This window comes from Symphalangus syndactylus, chromosome 11 (genome assembly GCF_028878055.3).
Source record: "Symphalangus syndactylus isolate Jambi chromosome 11, NHGRI_mSymSyn1-v2.1_pri, whole genome shotgun sequence".
Classification (NCBI taxonomy): domain Eukaryota; kingdom Metazoa; phylum Chordata; class Mammalia; order Primates; family Hylobatidae; genus Symphalangus; species Symphalangus syndactylus.
The window spans coordinates 113,874,696-113,889,433 of record NC_072433.2 but is presented as its reverse complement, the minus strand read 5'-3'; the positions used below and the strand labels follow the sequence as shown (position 1 = coordinate 113,889,433).

Below are 14,738 nucleotides of genomic sequence, written 5' to 3'. Positions count from 1 at the left end.
AAAAATGTATATATATGCTGTATGCCTAACATCAATTTCACGCGGAGATGCTGATTTTAATACACGGAATGGCAGCGTGCCCTCTGGCTCGCTCACGTTCTGCAGGAATGGGCTTAGGTGCAGCTCAATTTCAGAAAACCTCAATTTAGTCCAAAGTTTGTCAGTCTAAACAGATTCAGGAATCTACTACTGTCACACATCCAGGGGCAACAAACTATTTACGTTGAGCCCTGCATTTGTACTCTCAATTTCCCCAGCATACACACTATTCTACTATGTTACAACTGCCAATTTTTCTTAATGCTCAAATTAATTAAAGTGTCGGCTTTTATAACCTAATTTATCCAGCAATAAAAGCACCTAGAATGTATTTTGATGACAAGAACCCCATCTTGTGGCAAAATGTTTCCCAGCTGAGTTTGGCTGTGTACTGTAATGCCATTCCCACTCTGAAGGTAAATCTGCGTTGAGAAGTTATCATTTTAACTGCTTTACCAGACAGAAATTTCTAACCCAGCATTTATCTTGTGTCTGCGACGGCACCAAAGTATGCAGTAAATCTGTGGAGCACAGTAATTCCGGGACTTTGTGAGTTATTTTCAAGTGAAAGCTGGTAGTCTTTGTGCAGCTTACTGCAGGAATATTTTCAGAGAAAAACAAACACTGACTAGGGTTAGCTTCTGAAATATTATCTGTCCACTCTAGGAAGAGTTCAGATATTACACTTCCTATAAGATGAACTCACTTAACTAAAGCAATCAAGACAAAACCTCCCCAAATCCACACGAATTGACACCATAATTAGCACCATACATTAACAAAGCTACCCCACACACAGCACACTTGTATTTCATAGCATTCATTTTATTCCTCTAAAAGGTGGCTTTTAATCAATTTCTCTGCCCTTCCTATTTTAAAAGACAGTAGAATTACATTCTAAAATATTCTTCCCATTTTTTTCTTTTACTAGGAATGTCCAGCATGGGAAACATGACAAAATGCTCTCTACGAATACAAAAACATTAGCTGGACATGGTGGTGTATACCTGTAGTCCCAGCTACTTGGGAGGCAGAGCCCAGGAGCGGTCACGGCTGCAGTGAGCTAAGACCGTGCCATTGCACTACAGCCTGGGCAACAGAGTGAGAGTCTGTCTTTTTAAAAAAAAAAAAAAAAAAAAAAAAGGAATGTCTTCCTCAATGTTTTCTACTGTCCCTATTTGGTTTTCCTGAAGAAATTTGAAAACGCCTTATTGTTAATAAGCTAAAAAATGTAATAAAGCATTGAGCATGATATCTGGCTCAAAAACATTAGTTATTATTGTTGCTTTATTATTGTTGTTGTTATTAATGACAATTAAATACTGAAAGACCTCCAAAATAGCTTAGCTTCCACAACTAGCAAAGCCTTAAAGAAAAATCCAGTTCAAACAAGTCAAATTATATTTTTACCAAAAGCAAAATTGAAACAATACTTTTCTCCCCTCAAAATCTGTTTTTAAAGCGTTAAAAAGGACAGTAGATCAATATTAAAAGAGCTTTATTTGTTAATGTCACATAAGAAATTTAAGCAAGTTACGCTATCTTAAAAAACACAACGAATGCATTTTAATAGAGAAACCCTTCCCTCCCTCCACCCCCCTCCCCCACCCCCCTCATGAATTAAGAATCTAAGAGAAGTAACCATAAAACAAAGTTTTGTGGAATCCATCATTCAGAGTGCTTACATGGTGATTAGGTTAATATTGCCTTCTTACAAAATTTCTATTTTAAAAAAAATTATAACCTTGATTGCTTATTACAAAAAAATTCAGTACAAAAGTTCAATATATTGAAAAATGCTTTTCCCCTCCCTCACAGCACCATCATATATAGCAGAGAATAATGAAGAGCAGATTGCTAGTCTAGATGGAGCAATCTTCAAATTACACCGAGATGCACAGTGGTTTATTTACCCTCCCCTCCTCATAAGAACTTAAAAAAAAAAAAGAAAAAACACACATACAAAAAAAGTCAAAAAATTTGAGGAACCCCTTCCAAACGGTACACAGTTAAGTTCAGTGTCAATAATTCACATCTTGCAACAAAGTGTATGGACATGATTTCTTTTACAAAACTTTCAGTGTCAAAAAGGAAATTAAGGCCATCAGATTTGCAGCTTAAAAATTCACATAAAGGAAATATAAAAATATTCTGTGCTTCTGAGAAGGCTCTGCACTGTATACAGGTAAGGATTACCATACTTCTTTATTTTGAGGAAGACAGTTGAAAATTTTACATAATTGCACAGCTTCTATTGGATGCTCTTGGGGTTCCCTGATGAGGAAAACAGAAGGAAAAATTAATAAAGAAACAGATCACAGTATTCTAAAATAAGACAAAAACTTTTAACTACAGGGATACAAAACCATATTACCTACCTCAAATGGGCGCTTTATCATCTCTCATCTTTTCTAACCTTTTCTTTTTTTCTTTTTCTTTGTTTGAGACAGAGTCTTACTCTGTTGCCCAGGCTGGACTGCAGTGGTGCGATCTTGGCTCACTGCAACCTCCACCTCCTGGGTTCCAGCGATTCTCATGCCTCAGTCTCCCAAGCAGCTGGGACTACAGGTGTGCATCACCACCACACCCGGCTAATTTTTATATTTTTAGTAGAGGCGAGGTTTCACCATGTTAGCCAGGCTGGTCTTGAACTCCTGGCCTCAAGTGATCCACCTGCCCTCGGCCTCCCAAAGTGCTGAGATTACAGGCGTGAGCCACTGCATCTGGCCTCTAACCTTCTTTTATGGACTTCTTTCTAGAATACCCCCCAACAAATTCCAGAACAGTAACTGTCAACTCTGGCTACACATTCAGAACCTGAGGAGTTTAAAAAAAATTCTGATCTAGGTCCCTTGATCAATCAAATAAGAATTTCTCATTTTACTGGGAAAGGGTAGCTATCTATATATAATTTTAAAGTAATTCTAATATGCAGCTCAATTTGAAAACCATTGTTCAATAACCTCTTTTGATAACTTAGGAAACAGGAGATCAGTGGATCAGCTTTTAACAACCACATCGGAGACTACAGCTTGCTAGATCCTGAACTTACAAATCCCAAGCCATCTGCGGTGGATTTGTCCTCCAAGGTGAAGTCAATATGGCTCCTCTATCCATTTCTTTATCACTCATTAATTCCGTATAACCTCACAATATGACTTGTGACTCACCACTGATTGAACTAAAACTGGTTTTTTGAAGGTCACCAAAACACTTCTAATCAATTCAAAAGGCGACTGGATTCATCCTCAAATATGAAGTTCAAACGCCTGTTCTGCCCTTCCATCTTTCCTCTTATGAACCTTGGTATCATTATTTTCTGTGATCACAAAAGCTAAAAACCTCATACATCTTTATTTTTTTTATTCTCTCACCCTCAAGTTTAGTCACTAAGCCTTAATAAATCTCCATTATATATTCCCTCAGTGCCTCTAGAATCTCCCCTCTAGAGTTAGTCCCTCTGATTCAGCTTGGCCAGTGATATTTTAAAATGCACTCGTAACTTCTCCTTTGTTCCAAATTGTACAGAAGCTACATCCCCAAGCATTCCAGACTATGTCAGTTTAATTCCAATCTTTCAACTTCATTTATCTCTCACATGAACCCTACAAAATAACTGGATGAGCGGATATACTTGGTGCATTAAGTCTTTTTTCATGAGACGGAGTCTTGCTCTGTCACCCAAGCTGGACTGCAGTGGTGCGATCTCAGCTCACTGCAAGCTCCGCCTCCCGGGTTCACGCCATTCTCCTGCCTCAGCCTCCCGAATAGCTGCCACCGCGCCTCGCTAATTTTTTGTATTTTTAGTAGAGACGGGGTTTCACCGTGGTCTCGATCTCCTGACCTCGTGATCCGCCTGCCTCGGCCTCCCAAAGTGCTGGGATTACAAGCGTGAGCCACTGCGCCCAGCCACGTTAAGTCTTTACACATCCTCTGTAGTGAGTTAAAGATCACCATGAATTCTTTGCCATTCCTCCCACCAACAGATGGAGACTATTTACCCCCACTTTGAATCTGGAGTGGCCTCATGACTTTGACTAAGAGAATGTTGAAGAAGGGACAAAGGGCCGTTTAAGAAACCTGGTTCTCGCCGGGCGCGGTGGCTCACGCTTGTAATCCCAGCACTTTGGGAGGCCGAGGTGGGCGGATCACGAGGTCAGGAGATCGAGACCACGGTGAAACCCCGTCTCTACTAAAAATACAAAAAATTAGCCGGGCGTGGTGGCGGGCACCTGTAGTCCCAGCTACTCGGAGAGGCTGAGGCAGGAGAATGGCGTGAACCCGAGAGGCGGAGCTTGCAGTGAGCCGAGATCGCGCCACTGCACTCCAGCCTGGGCAACAGAGCGAGACTCCGTCTCAAAAAAAAAAAAAAAAAAAGAAAAAGAAACCTGGTTCTCTCTTGAGATCAAGACTGTCATGGCCAACATGGTAAAACTCCATCTCTACTAAAATACAAAAAATTAGCCAGGCATGGTGGCGCGTGCCTGTAATCCCAGCTACTTGGGAGACTCAGGCAGGGGTATCTCTTGAACCTGGGACGGGGAGGTTGCGGTGAGCTGAGATCGCACCACTGCACTCTAGCCTGGCGACAGAGCAAGACTCCATCTAAAAAAAAAAAAAAAGAAAAAAAGAAACCTGGTACCCTCCACTTACTCTGTTAAGACAACTGCCATGCTATAAAGAAGCTTTGACTAAACTCTTAAATCGTAGAAATCCACACAGAAAGAGACCTAAAAGATATTCCAGCCGAGGCCAACTTCTGAACTGAACACAGCCTGCTTGATTGAGTTCAGTCTGCAGCATGTGGAACAGAAACACTGCCCAGCTGAGCCCAGTCAAACCACAGAATTATGGGAAGTAAGAAATCGCTGTTTTAAGCCACTAAGCTTTGGGATGGTCTGTTGGTGAAGCAACAGATAATTCCAACATCCTCAGAACACCATCATCTGCCTTCTCTCCAATAACCAAATAATCACCCATCCTTCAAATTAGTGGACAAGCATCACCTCCCAGACTTCTTCTCAACTACTCTGCTGGCCTGGAGTACCTCCTCTATCATCTGACATGCTATATAACTCATGCTGAGCCACTTGTCTGGCGCCTTGAGTTCTCTCTTACATAATTATTTTACTTCTAGTAATTACGATGGTTCCCATTTAAGCACAGAAAATGGAACTTGTGCTTGTTTCTTGTAAGCTACGTGTAATGTATGTGTTTTAAAATATTCCTCCAAAATGTATGAGAAGGCATCCAGGTAAAAAATTCATGCTACTTCATGCAACGCACCTCAAGTGGTTCTCAACCCTGGGGGTTAAATACACGAGACGGTGTTTATTTAGACCAGGAGTAGGGCTAATGAAGCAAAGCAGACTTACGACTAACATTCTGAAGCCATGGAAACAGTCTTATCAGGATAAGGGTAGACATTTTGATTAATGATCACACTCAAACAGCTTGAGAATATAAACTGAAGGCTCATTAGTTATTAATAATTCCAATTTAATTATAATTAAAACCAAATTTGGAGTTTCTTTATTTCAAGGGCTCTCAAAAGCCCAACCATCAGCCAAAATCTATCTTCAATTAGATAATGATTAGGAACTTAATACAGCAAGAATTTTGTTTCACAATGAAGTTGAATATTACTTTGTTTTTTTAAAGTTTATATGCAGATGCTTGCTCTAAATTGGTGATCTAAACCTTTTAATCATAGAACCCTACAGAATAAACAAGTTTGGGGCATAACATCCAATCCATAGACACGTTTTACTATAACACATAATGCACATTAGAAAACAAAGGACAAAACTGAAATTTGGTAAAATGAGAAAAAATAAAAATAAAAGTGCAACATATTCTTCCAGTACCCTAAAGTATCACCTTGAATATCCCTTTGGGGAATACAAACCCCACTTGGTAGATAACTGCTCTGGTTCACCAACTGATAGGGGAAAAACCCAACCACACTCTTGGTCTTCATGTAATTCTGTGAATAAAATTTGAAATAAATATATTAAATAAATAATACCTGCTGGTGGAAAAGTTCTTCCTCAACAACCACTCCAGCTGCTTCTTCCTCCTCCTCCTCTTCTTCAGGTATGGTTGTTTTAAAGACTGTACTTCTTTGAGCAACCTCCTAAAAACAACAGCAGTTTAATTTTAAGTTAAAAAACACACTTAAAATCACCAAACGCGGGAGAGAGGGACCTCTTCTTTGCTTAAGAGACAGCATTTCTTGCCAGACGCAGTGGCTCACACCTGTAATCCCAGCACTGTGGGAGGCCGAGGCGGGCAGATCACCCGAGGTCAGGAGTTCGAAACCAGCCTGACCAACATGGTGAAACCCCGTCTCTATTAAAAATACAAAAATCAGCTGGGCATGATGGCACGTGCCTGTAATCCCAGCTACTCAGGAGGCTGAGGCAGAAGAATGGCTTGCATTGAGGTTGCAGTGAGCCAAGATCACGCCACTGCACTCCAGCGTCACAGCAAGACTGTCTCAAAAAAGAAAAAAAAAAAGAGACAGCATTTCTGTTTATTATTATTACTATTATTCATCCCTTTTTTTGGAGACAGAGTCTCACTCTGTCACCCAGGCTGGTGTGCAGTGGCATGATCTTGGCTCACTGAAACCTTCATTTCCCAGGTTCAAGCGATTCTCATGCCTCAGCCACCCCAGTAGCTGGGATTACAGGTATGCACCACCACGTGCAGCTAATTTTTATGTATTTTTAGTAGAGATGGGGTTTTGCCACGTTGGCCAGGCTGGTCTTGAACTCCTGGCCTCAAGTGATCCACCCACCTCAGCCTCCCAAAGTGCTGGGATTACAGGCATAAGCCTCCACACTTGGCCCCTGTTTATTATTTTTAAAGGGGTGGGGTGGGGGGAGCTGTATATCAGTAACTTTCTGGTTACTAAACTGAAATTTCCATGTAATTAGTAGCAGTTCTTATACCTTCCATATTTCTTGCAGGGGAGGAAGGGATATCCAATTTGAAATATCTGCTGAGAAGTTTCCACTGCTTTTTATCCTATTCTGTTACTAAGAATTCTACAAATTATTTGACATACTAAATTCTTTATAAAACTCAACATGAATTCAGCTTAAAGATCTTAGCTCCTGGCAAAGAGAAGGTGCTAAATAAATGCTGAATAAAATGAAGCTGGAAGCCAACTGTGATCTCAGGAACCATCAGCAACAGGACCACCTGATAAGTGAGAAGAAAGGACAAGCTCCTTTCATTCCTTTCAGCAACTGATACCTCTTGAATGAAACAAAATCAAGACATATGAACACTGTACACTATTTACCAATAATGTACTAGCGAGGTTCCAATGTATTCTGTACAGAAATAGGTCACCTATCATTCACTAAAGGTATGACAGAAAGCAAGTATTTCCATTTTCTACTAAAAAGGTCAAATACAGATTACTTTCCTGTGGAAAATGCTGACTTGGCACAAATGCAGCAGTGTTTTTGCTTAAGCACAAGGCTAACCTGATGAGCTGGCAGCAAGTAAATGAGTGTGTCCTCAAGAGTGCTGCAGAGCATATAATTTTATTCTGTACCCTGTCTTAAGGTCACTTTATCTTATTCCCTGGCTCCCTTACTCTCTTTAAAATGTGGGCTCCATGATGCCAGAAACCATGTATGGCTTTTTTCCTGCTTATTCCTAACACAAAGTGGCTGACATACAGCAGATACTCAGGATTTTCCAAATAAATGAATAGCCCTGCACTTGTAAATATGGTTAGCTTCCCTACCAGGTTTCCCAGCCTAACATTCCCCCTATATATCTCCTTTCAGCACCACTCAGACTGAAATGCATACCCAGTCAGGTTGTAAGGTACAAAACAGCAGAGCCTGCAACCCTGGAAACTGGGTGAAAAGGTCAGAACCAGTAAGCATGTCAGAACAAGGTTATGACCAATGGCTTCCTTGCAAGCCAACTTACAGCTCTCATGGTAGGCAAAGGATGAAAAAGCAGTATTACAACTAAAAGGAAAATGAGAAGTACAAACCATCCTAAACTCACAACACAAGCTCCATTAACATGCTTATGGCAATTGCAACAAAGGAGGGACTCAAATTCTAAACAGAGGCTCAGTGATGCTTTGTATGGCACCTGGATAAGGTGATTTGATTCGCTAGGGAAAGACAAGGAGGAAGCCGTGTTTTACTAGCTTCAAAGCACACTTTAGCTGCTTTATTAGGAAGTAGTATTTCTAAGACTAGTATTGGTAGGGGTATATGCAGTGTCTTTAAGTGGCAATGGGGACAGTAAGGTACTTTGACGAGGATTCTAAGACTGACACACTGAAAACATACACTCCAAGAAGATGTACACTCCACAATCTTCAAACTCACAGTTTCATGAACATTCTGAGAGCTAGTAACAAGGTTAATAACTTAAGCATTTACTAGATAAATGTACTACGCCAGATACTATTCCAAGAATTTCCCAAGTACTGTCTCATTCTTATTATTAGCTCATGGATATTGTGTCATTAATATCCATTTTTAAATGAGAAATCTAAGAGAGGTGCAGTAACTGCCCAAAGTCACAAAGCTAATGTGCAGTGAAAACAGAAACTGGACACAGACAATCTGTTCTGGAGCCTGTGCTAATAATCAGTACTCTGTAATACACTCCTATTTATTCCTAAAATTTAAAGACAGCTTCAGTTCAATTTACTTAGCAGCTTCGGTGTGTTTATGCAATCAGTTATTGCACGTTTCAATCCGACCTTGATTTAGACTTGCACAGTAAACTTTAAGTGAAATTAACATTGTGGTGGTCCTGATAAACTGGCCATACCTCTCCCTGAGAATTTTTCAGTATAACCTTCACATCTTCGCCAGTGCCCCACGAGTTCTGGTTCTTCCAGATGAGGTCAGTTGGGGGACTGGCTGTGACACCAGCGTTTGCAGCCCAAATCTGTAAAAAAAAAAAAAAAAGCATGTCAGTACACCCAGAACCCAGTTCTTCCACATGCCAATGACAGCAACGCGATGAGACTCAAACACTTGATTCTAAAAGTCTGAGAACTATGCCCCAACTACAGAGTGCTATACATAGCTATGTGGCCAGGAGAACTCACAGAGCTTCTCAAGGCCTCAGCTTCCCCATCTGATAAGTGAAGATGATGATATATAAGGCCTTGAAGTAAAACTGCCTACACTCACATCCTAGTTCCTTTACATACCAGCTGACCCTGAGCAAGTTACCTTAGTCATCCATAAAACAGGGTAGAAATGGCACCTGTAACAGGTGCAATTATTGAAAAGAGCAAGTGATAACCCACATTCAGTGGCTGGCTAACTCAGTGAATGGCAGCCTCAGCATTCTATTACTCTGGGGTTTATGGGCCATCCTTCCACCTTAGAGCCTTCTGTGACTCCCTCTAATAATGTTCTCTGGCTGCCTACAGCAAGAACTAAACAGACCTTCTGCAGCAGACAGCCTATCTAGAATAATCTTATGGAAACTGGTACGTCTCCAGACGATGTCACAATACCCTAGAGTATCTGAAGACTACGCTCCAAACAGAATGCTGGAAATGGTTCAAGGGAAAATATAATTGCTATTCAAATAGGCCAAAGAAATAATTATATTTCCCTTCTCATGAGCATGAAATTCTTTTTATATATCTACTGGCAAAAGAGAATGGATAGAGTGAAGAACACCTGGCAGTCAGAAAGCCTAGGTTTGAATTCTGGACAAATCACTACACCTCTAGGAAGCTCAATGCCTTTAGCTACAGGGATACTACTAGCCCTGATCTTTTAGAAAGATCATTTAAAAAGAAATAGAAAAGTTTGTAACCCATACATTGTTATAGAATATAAAAGACTTTATGACTGCAAAAGGAAAGCTGAAGATGGCAAAGACAAGTATATTTCAAAATGGGGGCCAGGTGTAGTGGCTCCAGCCTGTAATCTCAGCAGTTTGGGAGGCCAAGGCGGGCAGATCACTTGAGCTAAGGAGTTTAAAACCAGCCTGGGTAACATGGTGAAATCCTGTCTCTATCAAAAAAAAGAAAGGGTGGGGGGTGGGGGTGGAAACTGGAAAAAAAATCTATGAATTACTGATTAGGAGAGAGACCTTACTTTTTAGATGTTCACCTGAAGCATACAGATCTTTCATCAGCATTACAAATAGAAAGGGGCACGAGATATTAACTGGGATTAAACTGAAAAAAAGAACTGAATCTGGTCCAACATTCAGACTATGCAGAATGTTAGTGTTTTCCTAATTGTAAGCACTATTTCTCACTAGCCTATATGTAATCACATAGTTGGTTTATGTTAATAATCATCACCATAAAATGTCAGTATCCTTGCTGGCTAATTTAACCTAAAACTAATATGTCCTATAGTCATGTCATTCAATATGGCAGCAAAATGTGGCTTGTTAGCACTTAAAATATGGCTAGTCTGAAATGAATGTGCTGTAAGGGTAAAATACACACTGGATTTTGAAGACTTAGCTAAAAAAAAAAAAAAAAATGTAAAAATATCTGACTTTTTAGACTGATTACATGTTAAAGCAATATTTTGGATATATTGGGTTTAATAAAATATAGTTCTAAAATTCATGTCTTTCTTTTTACTTTATTTTAATGCGGCTATAAGAAAATTTAAAATTACACATGTGGTTCTCATATTTCTATTCTAGAGTTTTAAACTGATCTTTGCTTTTGCCTCTGCAATTTTACAGAAAGATCACTTATCACTACCATGTTCCAAAGAGCTGCTTATCACATTTAATGCCAGTTACTGAAGGGAAAAAAGTATCACATTATTTTATATGATAATTGAGTTCTCCACTAGACCTCTAGAATCCATGTATTTAGTCCCTGAGGTAGTATACCCAGTAGAAAAAGCACAAGATTGGCATAAGGCTTCCATATTACTTCTGAGATAAAGAGCACACTCCATTCTGAATCCTCTGAACTAAAATGTCAGAGTCTTTTTACCACATTATACAGCTTCCATAAGACATATAATAGGACTGAGCAATTTTTTCTCACTATAGTAATTACTAATGAGAAGAAAGGATATTGTAGTTAGGGTAGTTGATCCCATTTTTACCCATTATTACCAAATTAGCATTTGATATTTCACAAAGTGGCATCATGCTCTCTGAATACACCTTTTTAAAGAGAAGTCTGAGCCTTTGATCTTCAACTGTAAGGTTTGTACCAACATAAAATTATAAACACATTTAAAACATACATTTATTATTTTTTAAAGAATATATAAAAGGAAAGAGACAGTCACCTCTACATTCTTTTAGGATGAAAAGAGTGACTTCTTTGAAATCTGTATCAAAGTTGACATATTTTACTGTTAGCTAAAGCTACCTACTAAGTAAAAGCAAAAGAATCTTTTGTTTACTCAATGAAACATACTTCTCTAAGAAGTAAGCTCATAATATTTCAGTAACTATTAAAGATGTCGTATTTCAGAGCATACCAATAGAGAGCTATTTAGAAATCAAGACACAGAATGCCAATTAGTGATAATTTACAAGGGTGCCTATAATCTAAGGACTTACTCAAAACCTAGGCTCCTACCCCAACCCCAAAGATAGCTAGGGGTGAAGTAGGGCCTGAACACCAAAATACTACCCAAATGATTCTGAAGCTCACCCAAGGCTAGAGATTGCTGTTTTAGGCATATATTAATGCTAAATTCTTAACAGTTCTTTATGCCAAGTAGTGTCTCCTGAATGACACTGGGCTATAAGTATCAGTCAAGAGATAGCTTTTATATCTACTGGAATAGACAAGATAAAAATAATTCAAAGGTCAATTCTTCACTACTCTCAATAAGACAGAATTTTAAAAATCTTTTGTAGCACTTGCAATGCCCTAATCATATAAAAAGTGCTTTAACGGCCATTTCTAAAATGCTTCTCTTTTAGCCAAAAAACTTTTTAGTTACTTTGTTAGTTAACACAATGAAGTTAAATTAAATGATGACTAGATTCACTTACTGTAACAGTCTGGCCTGCCTTCAGCACATATCTTGAGGTATATTTATAACTGACTGATGTGTCTCCAATTTTTCTGATCATCTCCCAGCCTCCCATTGGTTGATCCTACACACAGAAAGGAGGGTGGGGGGTGTTACTTCAAAGATACAGAAAGTTGTGGAATAATCAAATAAATTAATCCATACAGGCAGTTAAACTAAGACCGCGTCATGGCCATTTTCCCACATTTCAGGTTTTCCTACTATAAAAAGAAAACACAATTTTGCCATTTTGTCAAACAGTAACTTCAACAATGAGTTAATTAGTAAGGTACTTAACTTTAAAGAGGACAGAACTGGAAGAACAGGGTATGAACCAAATTCATAATGGTCAAATTCACTGCTAGATAAGGTAGGTCTTTCAAATTTACAACACTATCTAGTTGTCATAATCACAATTTTAAACATCAAGTATTAGATTACTTCAAGCTTTTAAAATAGACACATAAGCTTAGAAACAGAAGAAAATCTGTCATTTTCCTTCTGCATCTGTCCCACTTCTGCCCACATTCAGCTCTTGTACATGAAAGCATAAGGGGCTCAAAAAAAGGGTCAATGGGGCTGGGCGTGGTGGCCCATGCCTGTAATCCCAGCACTTTAGGAGGCCGAGGTGGGTGGATCACCTGAGGTCAGGAGTTGGAGACCAGCCTGGCCAACATGGTGAAACCCTGTGTAAAAATACAAAAATCAGCAGGTGTGCTTGTGTGCACCTGTAATCCCAGCTACTCAGGAGGCTGAGGCAGGAGAATCACTTGAATCCGAGAGGTGGAGGAGCCAAGATCATGCCACTGCACTCCGACATGGGCAACAGAGCAAGACTCAAAAAAAAAAAAAAAAAAAAGGCTACAAAGAGACCTTAGAGCCTATTCTCTTTAGCATTAAAACCGTTAGTGCTCATTAGTGCTCCTTCACTCATCCAAATTATGTATTCATCCACATGCAAGATAGTTTTAATAACTGTGGTGAGAAAAGACTAATTTTCAAAACTATTTTTGGCAGGCCCTGAACATATGTTTCCAGAAGTGACATCCATCCCACTGCCGCCTGCACGCTCCCAGACAATGCCTTCCTCTAGTATCATCTCACAACCCATCATGCCTCCAGCTCCTTGATGCAGAGCTAGGGAAGGCCTACACTACAGAGCTCCTGAAAGCCCCAGCCCTAAATTTCAGAAATCTCTGCTATGAATATTTCATGTTTACTTTTAAACATATTTCAAAATAAGGCTTCATGCTATTTTTCATGTAAAGTATTAGCATTTGTTCATTCATTTATTTGCAGGGAAAAATCTTCCCTTAATATCTGAGTCCAGGCTCTTATCTCCTTCTTTCAGTAAGCTTTTTATTAAGTTAATAACTGAAAGAATATCCACCATTTTCATCCAATTGCTCCAACTTCTTCACAAATTTGGCTAGGGCAGAGAATAATAATAACTCATCCTCAGAACCACTGTGATAAAAGGAACGTGCTTTTCAAAAAAGCCCTGGCCCTCTAAAGAAGGGTTAATGAAGCAAATCTTTAAACTACTATGGGTACCTACCTCTTCCTCCTTCTATTTTAATTTTTATTTTGTTTTATGAATTTAAGTAAAAAGGACATAAACCCTTATTCCATGAAGACTTAATGAATCCAAACAAAAACTAAGGAGCTACCACAATTGCAAGAAAACCTAGCAATCTGCAAAGCCTTGCTAGAAAAAAAAGGTCTATTTTATTACCTGTTCAGAAGTGTTCTTCAAGCGGATAAATTTCCCATCAACATCAATTTCTTCGATGCAAACATTTCCAGTGGCTGAGGCGGAATGAGAGATGCTAACGCTACTACTCGCCTCTGATTCTTCCACATCAACCCTCTTCCGCTTTCCTCTAGTTGTACGTACACTACGACTTGAGGATGCTCGGGATACTGTCACACGGGAAGAAGGGCTTGGAGACAGCTTCAACCTACATGGGAAAAATAAAACAATTCATTTTTAAAATACATATGCCTTTCTCGCCTTAAAAAAAAAAAAAAAAAAAAAAACAAGGGCTGGGCACAGAAGCTCATGCCTGTAACCTAACAGCACCTTGGGAGGCCAAGGCGGGTGGATTGCTTGAGGTCAGGAGTTCAAGATCAGCCTGACCAACATGGTGAAACCCCATCTCTACTAAAAATACAAAAATTAGCCAGGCGTGGTGGTGGGCGCCTGTAATACTAGCTACTCGGGAGGCTGAGGCAGGAGAATGACTTGAACCCGGGAGGCAGAGGCTGCAGTGAGCCAAGATCACACCATTGCACTCCAGCCTGGGTGACAGAGTGAAAACCTGTCTCATGATAATAATAATACCCCACCCATGCATTTCTAAAGCAAAATATTACTTACAATCTGTTAGCCAAAGCCAAAGTTTACCTTAACTAATGTAAGCTTCCTCATAAGGTGCCCATCATCAATTTCCTTTTTAAAAAAATAACAATCTGAATGTTTTCTCTAGGGATAGAAGTAACATAACCACAATGCAAGAAGTCTGGTAAACGGGTAGAAAGTCATCTGATCTACCACCACCCACCACAGCCACTGTTATAGTTGGTGTACTTTTTCTCTTTTCATACTTGTACTTTCCTATGATCACAATGGATATAATATTAAAATTATCTGGCTTTTTATCCTAAATCAGCCAC

At 39.4% G+C, this 14,738-nt stretch overlaps 1 protein-coding gene across 1 annotated transcript in view; it reads right to left on the bottom strand.

Annotated features, from left to right (window-relative positions):
- Positions 1-1,520: 1,520 nt before the first annotated feature.
- Positions 1,521-14,738, bottom strand: part of LMNB1 (lamin B1) — a 57,352-nt gene continuing 44,134 nt past the window's right edge. The window contains exons 8-12 of the mRNA XM_063612971.1: positions 13,798-14,023; positions 12,043-12,147; positions 8,860-8,979; positions 6,068-6,175; positions 1,521-2,313 (exon numbers count right to left, since the gene is read on the bottom strand). Of these exons, the coding sequence (XP_063469041.1) occupies positions 2,272-2,313; positions 6,068-6,175; positions 8,860-8,979; positions 12,043-12,147; positions 13,798-14,023 (601 nt within the window). The 3' untranslated portion in view covers positions 1,521-2,271. The remainder of the gene's footprint in view (positions 2,314-6,067; positions 6,176-8,859; positions 8,980-12,042; positions 12,148-13,797; positions 14,024-14,738) is intronic.